This window comes from Marmota flaviventris, chromosome 14, assembly GCF_047511675.1.
Source record: "Marmota flaviventris isolate mMarFla1 chromosome 14, mMarFla1.hap1, whole genome shotgun sequence".
Classification (NCBI taxonomy): domain Eukaryota; kingdom Metazoa; phylum Chordata; class Mammalia; order Rodentia; family Sciuridae; genus Marmota; species Marmota flaviventris.
Genome location: NC_092511.1, coordinates 89,909,401 through 89,923,501, shown reverse-complemented (window position 1 = coordinate 89,923,501; position 14,101 = coordinate 89,909,401). Strand labels below are relative to the sequence as shown.

Sequence of the window (14,101 nt, the reverse complement as noted above, 5' to 3'; positions counted from 1 at the left end):
CCAAAACTGTGGGAAATTAATTTCTGTTATTTATAAGCCACCCAGTCTGTGATATTTTGTTAGAGCAGCCTGAACAGATTAAGACACTGAGCAAATACTGTTGAGCAAATATGTAAATGAAAGACAATTCGTTTAGCAGCTCCTAGGGTCTCTCAGCAGAACCTACCAGAGAACCTCTGAAGGTAGAGTGAGTTGTCCCCTGCTATAGGACACTTGTGGTTTATCAGCAGAGCTGTTTCCTCATATGGAACTTGGGGGACACTATCAAACTCAGAACCTCTTACTTAAAGAAGTACCCATAAGGGTTAGGACCTAACCTCTCCTCTAAAATTGTGAGACATAAAAGAAATCTCCCAAGAATAGGACCAGGATAACCCCAGACCAGCTTAAATGAGAAGGCATGAAAAATGTGAATGAGACAGGCAACGAGAGAGCCCTGTGCCCAATTTTCTTGGTGGTGGTAAAATGGGGCTCATGATGTATATGACAAGAAGCATGGGGCCCAAGGCATATTCCTCTGAAATGTTATCCAGGCAAAGGTGTTCACTGAGCATTTTGAGAAGCAGATATTGACATGGAATTAAATTGAATTGGGTTAAACTGATACAGGCATAATTCCTACCCTTTAACATGCCTTCTCATTAATGAATGTTTTCCAGTTGGTAACTATGATTCTTTAAGAGTATTTTTTTCTTTTTATATCACTGATGAAATGTTTTGGAAGAGGACTGTTCCAAACTGCACTGTTGTGTTGCACATGGAAACAGTGGCTGATCATGTTGTTTCTCAGTCATCATGGTGCATTTGACTGCTGTGCTTTTCCGTATGATGATCTATTCCAACAAAAGCATTACTATAGAGGGCATTCATACCTTGGTAGCGTTGGAGAGTTCAGTAATTATTTTGGATGTGTCATGTCCCACTTAACTGGGATCTATAAAATCTCCCACAGACCATTCTTGTTTTGCTACTGAACATTGGAGCCCCAGGGTATACCAAGTAGATCCTTTATATCAAATGGCAATCATTTTCACTTTTTTTTTTTTAGAAAGTATGAACTTAGCTTTGACAAGATTTACTTGTAGTACAATCTTCTCACCACTGCTGTTCCATGGAGAATATGGCTGCTCCGTTGGTCCCCACACCCACCAATGTCAGCTTAAGCAGGTTGTACCTGGCAGGTGAATTCCTTCCCTGGGGAAAGGAGACAAGGTCTAATTCTCAAGAAATAGTCTTATCACCTTATTTGTAGCTATTTAAAACTCTTTTTCTGTGGGAGCCTTGATTGTCTCATCAATTCAAATCAAGATTTTTTTAAATATAGACCATCAAAACTGAGATTTAATGTTTATTTTATCTTTTAAGTGTTACAACTATGTGAGTTAATTAATGCTGACTTTTTGCCCCTTAGAATCTTTGAATTAACAAAACAAAAACAAAAACAAAATCCCAACAAAACCACCAGTCTGCACTTTTAACTGTCAGTGGGAAGGGAGGGGTTGAGAGGATAAGAAATGTTAAGTGTGATGCTAAAAGATGGAGAAAGAAAAATCTTCCAGGAAGGTGGCTCCTATCCTCATTGACTGTGTGAACTTGGTTCCAATCAGATCCTAGTTAAGAGAGGTATTAGAAGTAAATACTTGTAGAGATGTGGGGCAAGGAAGAGGAGCCCCACAAGATAAATAAGATAAATAAGACATAATTAACACACATAATGTTTATTCTACACCAAACCCAACAGAATTTTGATTTTCTTCCTAGTGGATAAATTTCTCGTCCTCAGGCAAAATTAAATCTATACCCAGTTGCTTTTTATAAATTTGGTCTCCTGAAGGGATTACCAGCATTCTCTAAGATGACTTGATGTGTAGTGTTTTCTTTCTGCTTCTCTCTGGTACCACAGGCTGCCTGTACCTCTGGAGTCATTGTCCTGTAACTCTGAGGCTCACTAAGCACTTTTCTTCTTTAGTTGCCCCCATCTGTCTTTGTGAACTCAAGTTAACAGACTTTTTTCCCTCCTGCCTGCTAGAGAAAGTTAACTGCATAACATGGAGAGCTCATTACAGGGAGAGGTGCCAAGCACTTAGCCACTGGAAGGTTTAAAAAACAAGAAAGTAAATGAAGATTACAGGTCATTAGCTGCCTCTCAGGCAGATCTCAAATGGGAAAGACTAATTTCCCATCACCATCCTTTGGTAGAAGAAGTCTAAAGAGAGCTGAGGTGACCCATTAAAGGCCAGTAAGGAATAAGTTTGTCTTAGGTTTGCTTTTGTTTGTTGCTGTGTGGTAGGTGGAACCCAGGGCCTTGACAGGCTAATCAAAAGCTCTACCTCTGAGCAACACACCAGCCCAGTCCTACTTGGCTTCTCAGTGTCCTCCACAGTGAACAGGTCTGGAACTGGGTTGGCAGTTGGCATTCTCATCACTTCCCTTTCACACAGCCGGCTTAGGCCGCCTGGAAAACAGGGCCCAAAGGGGAGCCCTAGCTCTGCTAAGGGCTGCTGCCTCAGAGGTTTCTCAGAGGAGTGGCTAGATGTTTTCCTGAGCTGCAGCTCTGGACCCAGACTGAGGAGTCTTTCATATATCACGAGACACAGCACCGCCAAAGCCATCTTTAAATGCAGCTCAGGAATTAAGGAAATTCCAGAGGTTACCTTATAAGCCAAGGCAGGAAGGAGCAGGGTCTGGAGCCCAGACAGAAGGAGATGGGGAAGCTTATAGAAAAAGACTTGTGCCCAGCAGGACCCACAGAGCAGTCTGAGCTGCTGGGAGGGCCGGGAAAGTGGGCGAGGAGGCGGCGGTGTCCTGAGCCCCTGGGGCTTGGCTGGCAGGGTGGGCATCCCGTGGAGGCCTTCTGCCCCTCCCTGGCTTGGGGGACCCTAACTGGTCTTCACAGCTTTGCAGCGGGCTGTGCACGCCACGGGGCTCTCTGTTCCAGCGAGTCTCACAAGCGGGAAGGGAGGACTGGCCTCGGTGGCGCTGGGCCTGGAGCCCACTTGGCTTCTCGCCCACCAGGCGGGTCCCGCCCCCGGCAAGGACACCCGGAGCTCCGGCAGCGGCGCCTGCAGCCTGCTCCTCCCTCTCCGCAAGCCCAGCCTCCCCGTGCAGCAGCTCCGCGTGCACCCCTCGCCCTCCTGCCTGCCCAGCGCTGCCATGGTCGCGTCCTCCACGCGGCCCGCTGTCCTGGCCCTGACCGGGCTGGCGCTGCTCCTGCTGCTGTGCCTTGGTCCAGGTGAGTGGGGCGATGAGAGGCGGAGAACGGAGCCTCGTCCCAGGGTGGGGCTGACACAGGGTGGCGCTGCCTGGGTACCGGCAGAGATGGATGGGGCCTTGGGACCCAACCTCAGCCTGAACAGGACCAAGAGGTTGTCGCAGAACAAGTTCTCTATTTTTTGCCACTGCCAGAGTGGTGTGAAGTGGTGCACTCCAGCAGGCAGAGAAAGAGAGGCAGGATCAACGGGCGGAGGGTCTCGGATCCGAGAGGCACCCTTGTGAAAAGAGGTCTGAAAGGTAGCCAGGAGGAGTTTCAGGGATTAATGAAAGGGACTAAGGGGTTTTTAACGGGGGTGGTGTCTGTCCTTGGAGGGGACCGAGGGGGAGGCTGATGGCATCATGAGGAGGATTCCCTTCCAGGCAGGCGCTGGGAAACAGTTAATATTGTTCCAGTCTGCAAGACTGAGGGCAGGCCTCACCCCAGATAGGGAACTGCTCCCAAAGCAGTAATGCTTTCCCTTCTCTATTCCTTGGATCTCTCAGAGAACAGGCTGAAAATGTGGATAATTCCCTGACCATTTTCCATTTAAAGTGCCTTCACAGGCACACTCAGAATGAAGGAAGTTGGCAGGCACAACTTTCCTGATTCACAGATTCTGCCTTAAGAGCCTCAATCCCAAAGTAGATGTTTTGTCCTGAGATACCACCCTCCCCTTGTTTGATCCTTTATGGTTCACAGCTGACCTCCTGTAGCATCTTTGAGGCTACAACTCAGGTATTGGAACCTCAGATTTACTGCTAAGGGACCTGGGGCCAGAAAGCACAAAGTGACTTACTTGCCCAAGCTCCTGTTCTGTCACAAAGTAGCTGGGCCCTATCTAATGGAAATAGAAGGCCCACTAGATTGCTCTCTTGCTGTATTTTGCTTATTCAAAACAGGCATGGATAAACAAACTCCAGGCTGAGGGGACACAGGCAAGGGGTGGGGGTCCTAGGGTCTTTAGAATGGGGGGTGGGCAGTGTTCAGGCTGGGGAGGTTGTTATTCTAAATTACAACCACAGGTGAAACTAATCAGTAATCTCCCATCACATGATGTATGTACCCCCTCCTCTTTCTCACATTTAAAGAAGCACATCTGAATAAGTCATGTGAATGCTGGCTATAAGCCATTCATTTCCAGGGCTCATATTTCCTTTAGTCCATGCCAAGAACTTTGCTGTAGAAATCATTTAAAATATTATCCTCATTAAGTTGAACACATGTAGACGGTCTTATGACCGGAAATGAAAATCTCTAAGGAATCCCAAAGGTGACTCCTTATGAGATCCAAAAAAAAATTAATGCAGAAAATGATCCCTTCTTGATAAATTTATTAATAGTAGCACCTTCAAAAGGGCATCTTGTAATTCTGAATCTGCTAGGCAATCTGATTCCAGATAACTAGATTTGATAAATACTAAAGTGCTTATTAACACAGCCTAGAAATACTAAATGATGATGTTGAGATTAAAAAAAAATGTCTACAGAAAATACATCACATCCATTATTTTTTATTCCTTTCAGTGGCATAGCTGAGATTTGGTGGGACTCTCATTTCTGGAGCAGTAGTAACAGACATTCGCTGCAAGAAATTACAGCCTTATGATAAATACCTAAGTCCCATATCTATTTCAATGTAAGACCACATTTCACTCATTAATTGTTAAGCACTTTCACAGAAAGCAAACAGATGGAGGAGTGATAATTCTGTATGCACTACCTGAGAGTTTTCAGAGATTGACAAGTGTTATGCCATTTATGGATGCTAATTTTAGTGCCAAGAAATGTATCAATCTGCTTGGCAAATATTTTCATAGATTTATTCATTGCTTCTTAAGGTTAGAAGGGAAATTCAGCCTTTAAGAGTAGCCCCACCCCATCTAATCAAATAATTCTATGGTAGCCTGGTCAAGTACTCAACTCTGTTGATTTATGCTCAGTTGCTCTCAGTATCTCCTAACAGAAACTTCTCGGGCCACTTGTTTCATCTTTTGGTGGCTGCCCAGGCATTGAAAACATTACTTCATGCCCTAATCTAGGATCCAGTGGTCAAATCCTAGTCCTCCTTCCAGAAGTTTCTAGGTGAATACCGAAATGCCTTCAATTTTTTCTCCTATTACACATCCTCGGGCCCTAGTCTGCCCTGGACACTCTCCTTTGACCCCCACTCCATGTTTTTCATGACCTCTTCAAATGAGAGGTTGTGGACGGAATCAAATATCAGAGCAGTCCCTGAGGTTGCTGCAGACACCCAGCCCTCCTATGCAAGACAAGAGGACAAGAAACACTTCTATCCCCCTCCCTTTAGTGTGGTCTCTAGAGATGCTTCCCAAGCCATTTCCATGTCATTCAACCTCTACAAATAGAGGATGGTTATATAAGCATCATCCATAATGGAATGCTCTGGAGAGCAAAAGGAGGCACTGTCATGAATTGATCAGGACAATGGGTATAAATTAAAGCTGCCGTTGGAGAGCTAGAAAGTGTGGCCACTGTACCCATGAGTTAGGACAGAAATGCTTGGGAGAAAATAGTTTAGTAAGTTCTAGAAGCTTGTTATCCCATCCCAGAGGCCAGGCCAGTAGGTTCCTTGGATGGTGAAGCTATTGTAAAGGAAGGGAGTAACCCTCAGATCCCAAAGCCTACAGGGGTTAATAGGTGAGGAGGCTGCTTATAAACCATGGGCTGTGTGAGCAATGTGGTCCAGAGAGGTTTAAATTCAAATTTTGTAAGCACAGGCACACGAATAATACAGTTCAGCTTAGAGCAGTGAGCAGCCAGCTGGTGACTCTTGTGACATATTTCCTCAACTACATAGTCAATTATATAAGCGGGGGTTCTTTTTAAAAAATTTTCCCCTGGTTTTATTAAAGTATTATTGACAATAAAACAGGAATTTAATTTTTTTTTTTCACCAGGACTAGGGATCAAACCCAGAGCCTTGTGCAAGACAGGCAAATGCTCTATCACTGAGCTACACCCCCAGCTCAAAGCAGAGATTCTTAATTTTTTTTGACCCCCAGATACTTTTGAGCATTTGGCTTCTAGTCCACCAAAATTGTACCTTTGCAGAAGGAGGCACAATTTTCTTTCTCTGGACAATTTAGAATCTGTCCATGGACTGAGTTAAGAACCCTGTCAAGAAGGCATTTCCCCATTCTGCACCTAGTTTCCAGTTTCTTACACCTAAAGATGCTCTACTCACTACTCAGGATACTCCAAGTGTTTTCTCTGGAGGCTTTGGGTCCACCTTTCATGAGACAAGTACAGTTAAGGATCAAATTCTTCTGTACGGTCATGAGGTGGGTTTTCTTTTAGGACAGACATGTTATTTTTCTATTAAAATAACTGGTTTTATTAGAAACTCTTTCAAAAACAGAGTAAATAAAATAGCAAATGATCTTAATAAAGCTTGATTATAAGAGGGTAGGGGAGGGGAGGGGGGATAGGAAGGGCAGCACAATAAAATAGACACTAGTATGGCCCTATGTATAAACGTGGCTGTATAACCAATGTGATCCTGCAGTCTGTACACGTGGAAAAGTAAGATTAAGATTACGTTCCCCATTTGAATCAAATGTATGATATGTCAAGATCATTGTAATGTTTTGAGCAACTAAAAAAAATTAAAAAAATGAAAAAGACACCCCCCCCCCAAAAAAAAAAAAAACCAAAGCTTGATTATAGGATGATCAGAGCAAAGTACAAAACTGGGCTAATTTTTAAGAGAGCTAAAGAATATTCCTTGGCTTGTGGTAGCCCAAGTCCTAATTTCTGCCTTGATGTTTTTTTTTTCCTTCTCTTTTTGCAACACCAGTCACTGGACTTAGAGCCCACCCTAAATCCAGAATAATAATCATTCTGAGATCCTTAACATAGTTCCTCTGCAAAACCATACTTCCACATAATCTCATATTCTGAAGATTGGGATGAATAGGAACTTGGGGGACTCCATTGGATGGAGGAGTTACACCATGAAGTAAATGATTTCAGGAAGGCACACATGATAGATGGCTGTCCTTCATGATTAGACACCAGGCCTCCAAGAATTATGTCACTTTTCCCAGGAAGTAGCTCCAGTTGTAATGTCCTTGGTCAGTCATAGTCATCATCACCGACATTAGCCTCAGGAACCCCAGATTGTTTTCCTGAATAATCAGAGTGCAAAAAGTGTTAAATATGCAACACTACCAAACTAGCAATCAAGACAGGGGTCTGAGATTATTTTTTACCAACTTATTTTTACAGTTGAAAATTCAAGGATTCAGTGCAACTCTGAAGTTGATTTCTGTTTTTATTCCTTTAGGCGGCATAAGTGCAAATAAACTCAAGCAGATGCTTCAGAAACGAGAAGGTAAATATGCCCCAAATGGATAAGGGATGCATTCTTAACTGGATGGAAATGAAATGATAATATTGAATGTGTCCAGTCTTGTATTTGGAAAATCAAGAGTATTTACTTCTTAAAAGATTTGAAGATATGAAGGGTTTATTCTGTGGGTATGTGGTGTGGTATTTGATTAGATAAATATTATTGCTAGTAAATGTGTGTAGGTTCTTTTTTGGAAAGCTGTCAGTATAGACAAAACAGTGCAACAGTGTCAACTGAATGCTATTTATTTTAGATCCATGAAGAACTTTAGAGCTTGCATCTAAACTTGGGCATATCTGTTAGGGTTATTTTGCTGCAGCCAGACTCCGGCAATATCCTTCAGAGCATGTGAAGTCATTGCAGGAGTGGGCTTAGAACTGCCTAGTTGTGGCATTCTCTGTAATTAGCAATTGTGGAAGGGCATTTCCATAGGGATACCTTTTAGTTGCCAATTTCTGCTGGAAGAAGTGCTCCTAAGATGAATATTGTAGACAGCAGCAAGATGTTGTTAAAATAGTCACAAAATACGGGTTCTGGGCCTGTTGCCGCCAAGTCAATTGGATCCATTGTGTGGTCTCATGAATGTCATTTTCCCTCTCCCAGCCAGCATATTCTATAAAATTATCCTAGAAATTAAAAAGTGCAACCACATTTCTGATATGAAGTTTGATCACTTATTCTTTCTACCTCCTGGTTTACAGAAGATTCTTATAGGCTAAAGTCTGCTCCCAAAGTGAGGCCCTTAATCACTTGTTCCCATAGTTCTCATTTGCCTCTCAGGGATGCCCTACAGGTGCCTGGAGTTCAGGTGACCCCTCCGAGAGAAAGTAGTTCCTGGGAAGGGGCTGTCAGCTTCCTTCTGGCCACTCATAGGGCCCTGGATTATCTCTGATTTGGAAAGAAATGTCCCCTCCCTAGGCTGGTTGGTCATAACAGAATCACCTCACAGATGCCTGCGGGTGAGCAACTCTCACAGAGCCAGCCAATCAGAAGTGAGCAAACTGCTGAGATAATCATGACTCCTGGGTGTATATCCTTGAATCTTATTCACATGAAGCCAAGAAACACATATTAAGCACCTACTGTGTAAAGACCACGCAACAAGCCCTGATGTTTATCCATGTTATTAGTTTCATTATCCCATAAGTTCTTCCTAACAACATCGAGTCTCCTAGGCACATCCTACGGAAGTGGTGCCATTTAAGACATTGAGACTATGATGGGAAGACATGGGAAGCAGTTCAAGCAAAAGTTAGTACCTTTTGAGATGCAACAGAATGGGTAGTGATCAGACTATGAGGCCCAGAGATGCCTCCATAGGACATTGTGTACTCCAGCAGCCTGAGATGAACCCCTGTTGCACTGCTAGGTGGGTTTGATCCCTGCTCTCTCAAGGTGCATCCGTCCAGTTCTTTTTTCTTACTTCATCCCCCTGCTTATATATGAAATGAACATACACTTTAAGCATGTGTGGCACTAGATATCCATTTCTGTTTGCTGAATGAAGAGGCCAGGGGTTAAGCCACCAGCCCCTGCTGAGCCCTGGGCTAGGGGCATGGTGAGTGGTCTTCAGGGAATGAGCTGAATTTCATTGCTACCCTGAAAAGCTACATGTTGAAAGTAAGTCCCAGTTCTTTTAAGTGGCTATACACATATAGAAAATGCTGTGAGCAAAGAGCATGGAGCTGACGACGTGAAGCTGTATTTTCTCAGATGCATGAAAGAATAATCAAGAGGCAAAGCCATCCTGTACATGATGCGGTGTATAAGAGTGGCTACACTCCAATAACAAAAGTTATTCTTTTTTTTTAGTTTAAATTATTTACTTTTTATTTATTTATTTACTTACTTATTTATTTTTTACATACACGACAATAGTGGAATGCCTTATACTCATTATTACCCATTTACAGCACAATTTTTTGTAACTCTGTATATAAAGTATGTTCACACCAAAATTATGCCATTATACATGTACTCTTTTTTTTGCATTACAATTCTTATTACACATTCTTGAGGGAAAGGGGAAACATGGAGATTGGATGACAATTACGTAGGAGGAATAAGTTCCAATGTTCAACAGCATAGCTCTAATGTTCTAGTGACTATAGTTCATATCAATTTGTTACATATTTTATAAAGAACTCCAAGAGAGGAGTTCAAACCTTCCCAACATGAAGAAATAATAAATGGTTAAGGAAATGGTAATGCTAATTATCAACTGAATCATTATACATTGCACGTCTACTGAGTTATCACACTGTACCCCATAAATATGTACAATTACTACACATAAATTTTAAAAAGTAGTTCAACCCACAGTACGATTCTAGTAACAACAACAACAACAAAAAAAAAACTGCTGTTTTTTAAAAAAATCATTCTTTGCAATTTCGGGGTGGAAATTGCTCATTTCAGCACCTGCTCTGACTGAGACAAAAGTGGCCATGGATGAGAATAGAGCCAAAGAGTTCCTGAGCAGCATGAAGCGCCAGAAGCGGCAGCTGTGGGATCGGACTCGGCCAGAGGTGCAGCAGTGGTACCAGCAGTTCCTCTACATGGGCTTTGATGAAGCGGTGGGTGCACTTTCCTGCAGGGTGGGCTGGTAGGGAGAGAGGCCGGCTGGGGAAATAGGACATAAGAAATGAGACATGGCTATTTGGTTTAGTCTATTTTCTATTGGTGAGTCTGGGTATATTTACAACTAGTACAACAAAAGTTTTAAGGTGGAGACATAAAATCTTTTGAGGGAAAATACCCCTTTTTGGTATCTGGTCATGTTGATATCTGTGTATAAGAACATTAGAAGGAGATAGTTATTCATAGTAAGCATTGTTAATCATTGAAGAAAATCCACCATAGAGAAAAGCCATTGGTAAGTTGTGATTTATTTAGGGGACTGTGTGTCTTTAAATCCATTCTCCATCATTCTTTCTCTTTTCCTCCAGAAATTTGAAGATGACATCACCTATTGGCTAAATAGAGATCGAAATGGACATGACTACTATGGTGATTACTACCAACGTCACTATGATGAAGACTCTGCCATTGGACCCCGGAGCCCCCACAGCTTTAGGCATGGAGCCAGTGTCAACTATGATGACTACTGACCACCACTGCCACAGATGTACACGGAACCCAAGGTGCTTCCCTTAGGAATCTCACAGTCCCTTACACTATGCGGTTTCTGTTGTGCTTTATTTCAGTGGGTCTTTTCAACACAGTTTTTGTGACTTAGCGCCTTTTGATATTTCATGCAAGCTTCTAACAATATATCATTTAAAACTGGAAATAAAAGCATTTTGTCAAAAACAGAAGTCTCAGAATTTATTTGGATGAAAATTAAGCTGGTGCCATTTCTTGTTCCTCTGATGTTTTAAAGTTGAAGCATCCTTTGAGAGCCATTATGATCACAGCAATTTTTACCACATCCCAGGCAGACACTGTAATGAAGAAAGAGTTCTTCAATTGATTAAAATGCAGTCTATACTAAGTACAAAATATAAAACCAGGAGAAAATCTAGTTGAAAATGATTTCCAGTTGCAAGACTTGATTTGTAGAATTCTAATTATTCCACAGGCATTGAAGGCTTTTTGGATTCCAGCCCCTGAGCCACAGCTGGACAACCCAGGAAACAAAGCTAGATCATTCAGGAAATGAAGAGCAATAGAAAATTATCTGAAGTTAAGTTGATTTAAGTGCCATGCTCATCTAAAAATTTTAAAAAATCAAACTTTTTCAAAGAATTTAAGAAGATTAAAGAATATAATTTATATTATATTAAAAAAATATGAGTGAATGCAAGGAAGAGAAAGGGGGGGAAGGGAGGGAGGAAGGAGGTGGGAAGGAGCGGGGGAGGACAGTGAGGGACCTGAGCCCTTACTCATCACAGGAAGCAGAGCTGCAGAGGGCCTGCAGGGAGGAGATGGGCAGCTTGGTAGGGCCAACTCTGAAGCACTCTCACACATCCAGGGGAATGTGACAATCTAATGAAAGCCTTTTCCTACTTTTCCACTAAAAGACTCTATATGCCAAATTTGTTTATTGCCTCTGAAACACACCCTCCTTCATAAATCTTAGGTTAAATAAAAATAACCCTGGATTTAGCAGGAAACACTGGATTCAGCACAAGTGGTTATGGGCAATTACATATTAAAGTTCATCTGTTTCTTTCTTGGGAATACTCATATGACTTTTGTAAAAAATTGTGATAATATATGATGACACAAAATTTACCATTTTAACCATTTTTAGGTGTACATTCATATCATCACCATCCATCTTCAGGTCTTTTCCACCTTCCCAAACTGAAACTCTGAATTCATTAAGCAGTAATTCCCCAAATGGCCCTTTCCCTGGTTCCTAGTGACCACCACCTGGTTTCTCTCTCTATGAAAGTGACTAATCTAGGTTCTTGGCACAAGCAAAAATGTACAATATTTGTCTTTTTGTGTCTGGCTTATTTCATGTGGTATGCCTTTGAGGTTCATCATGCTGTAGTGTGTCAGAATTTCTTTCCTTTTGAAAGTATAATAACATTCCATCATCTATGCCATATTTTGTTTATCCACTTATGTCAATGCACACTTGGGTCACCTCCAGCTTTTGGCTATAGTGAATCATGCTGCAACGAGAATGGGTACACTAGTATGTCTTTGTGCCCTTGTGTTATAGTTTGGATGTGAGGCGTCCCCAAAGCTCACATGTGAGACAATGCAAGAAAGTTCAGAGGAGAAATGATTGGGCTGTGAGAGTCTTAACCCAATCTTAACCCCCTGATAGCGATTAACTGAGTGGTAACTAAAGTGGTAGGGTGTGGCTGAAGGAGGTGGGACTTGGGGACATGGCTTTGGGGTATATATTTGAATCTGGTGACTGCAGTCTTTCTCTGCTTCCTGATCACCATATGAGCTGCTTCCCTCTGCCACACTCTCCGCAAAGAAGTTCTGCCTCATCTTGAGCCCCAAGGAATAGAGCCAGCTGTCCATGGACTGAGACCTCTAAAACTGTGAGACCTCTAATAAACTTTTCCTCTCTTACAATTGTTCTGGTCAGATGTTTTAGTCACAGCAGTACTAAAACAGAAATTGGTACCATGTAGTGGGGTCCTTGCTGTGACTAACCTGACCATATGGTTCAGAAGCTTTTTGAATATTTTGCATTTGGTGGGAGGAATTTTGAGATGCTTACCAGTGCCAGCTGGAAATGCTTTAAACTGTTGTAAGTGGAGCTTAATGGCTGATTCTACAGGGAGCTCAGAAGAACAGAATGCCAATAGGATCATGCACAGTGAAGACAGGGCCCAAGAGGCTTCAGAGAATGACTCTATTGGAATTTGGACTAGAGGCCATTCCTGTTTTGTTCTGGCTGTTTTGTCCGTGTCCTGAGACTTTCTGTGAGGCTGATTTTAAAAGTGATGAGCTTCTTATGTGGCAGAAGAAATTTCTGGACAGTATAGCATTCAGCAAGTGATATGGGTACTACTGGCAGCTTTTAGCCAAGTTACTTTGATATTCAGGAGCAGAAAGCAGAGCAGAAAGATTTGAGAAACTTGAACTTGAAAGGCAGGAATAAAACTGGGGCTAAGGAAGTTGTAGTTGTTAAAGACATTACTGCCACTACAGAAATGCTAAAGATTTTGCCCAGAGACAATTAGAAAAATGGCTTAAGGGCATCTCAGAAGGGGCAAGACCACTTCCATCTCAGGCTCAAGGGAGTAAAAGTGAAAATTCTCTTGAGAAGAGACCAGTCAGAAATCCTTCTTGCATAAAGGGGCCTAAAAAGTTTTTTCAATGTGCTCAGCTACCCAGAGGCTGCTGCAGCTAAGGTATCTGAAGGCTTGGCTACTGCTCAAGATGGCGGCAGACCTTGGCATCAACCATGTGGTGGTACTGGTTCTGCAGGAATGCAGGATGCTGGAGTTAGGGGGTCATGGAGGCTTCTACCAAGATTTCAAAGGAAGGCTTGGAAGCAAGGCAGAGTGCAGTAGGGTCGGAGTCCCTGCAGGCACTCCCTGAATAAGACAAGATATAGAGATTTGAGGAGGAAGCCAAAGCTGCAGTGGAGACCCCTGAAATTAAGAAATGCCAATAATGTGGGGGCACTGTCCTAGGAAAACTGCAGGAATTAAGCAGAGACAAGTCAACAGAAAGGCCACTTGGGTTGCAACCAAAAAAGCCACAGGGGTAGAGCTACACAGCCCTTTGGAGAGAACATCACGATGCCGTGTGCTCCAGAGGCCAGACACAGAACTACAGGACTTTTTTGCCTACCTGGATATCAGTCTTGCTTTGGTACCATCCCTTTTTTCTATGACCCAATTTTTGTGAATGGAAATGTTTACTCTGTATCTTTATATACTGGATACTTGTAAATTGCTTTTAATTTTACAGGAGCTCACAATGAGAGATTGCATTGAGCCTCAGAGAAGACTATGGGAACTCTTGGAAATAGACAAAATATATTTTGCATTGTG

General features: G+C 42.5%; 1 protein-coding gene across 1 annotated transcript; it reads left to right on the top strand.

Moving 5' to 3' along the window:
* The first annotated feature begins 3,064 nt into the window (after positions 1 to 3,064).
* Ecrg4 (ECRG4 augurin precursor) lies at positions 3,065 to 10,934 on the top strand. Its single transcript, XM_027951803.3, has 4 exons — positions 3,065 to 3,232; positions 7,560 to 7,607; positions 10,044 to 10,201; positions 10,574 to 10,934. Exons 1-4 carry the CDS (start codon positions 3,154 to 3,156, stop codon positions 10,733 to 10,735), a joined length of 447 nt encoding a protein of 148 aa, XP_027807604.1. The 5' UTR covers positions 3,065 to 3,153; the 3' UTR covers positions 10,736 to 10,934.
* The last annotated feature ends 3,167 nt before the right edge of the window (positions 10,935 to 14,101 follow it).

Bases quoted from the DNA above. Each gene is read 5' to 3' on its own strand.
- Ecrg4 (XM_027951803.3), top strand. From the start codon at position 3,154: ATGGTCGCGTCCTCCACGCGGCCCGCTGTCCTGGCCCTGACCGGGCTG. The intron at 7,608-10,043 runs GTAAATATGCCC...TGCTCATTTCAG, and splicing joins GATGCTTCAGAAACGAGAAG to CACCTGCTCTGACTGAGACA. The intron at 10,202-10,573 runs GTGGGTGCACTT...CTTTTCCTCCAG, and splicing joins ACATGGGCTTTGATGAAGCG to AAATTTGAAGATGACATCAC.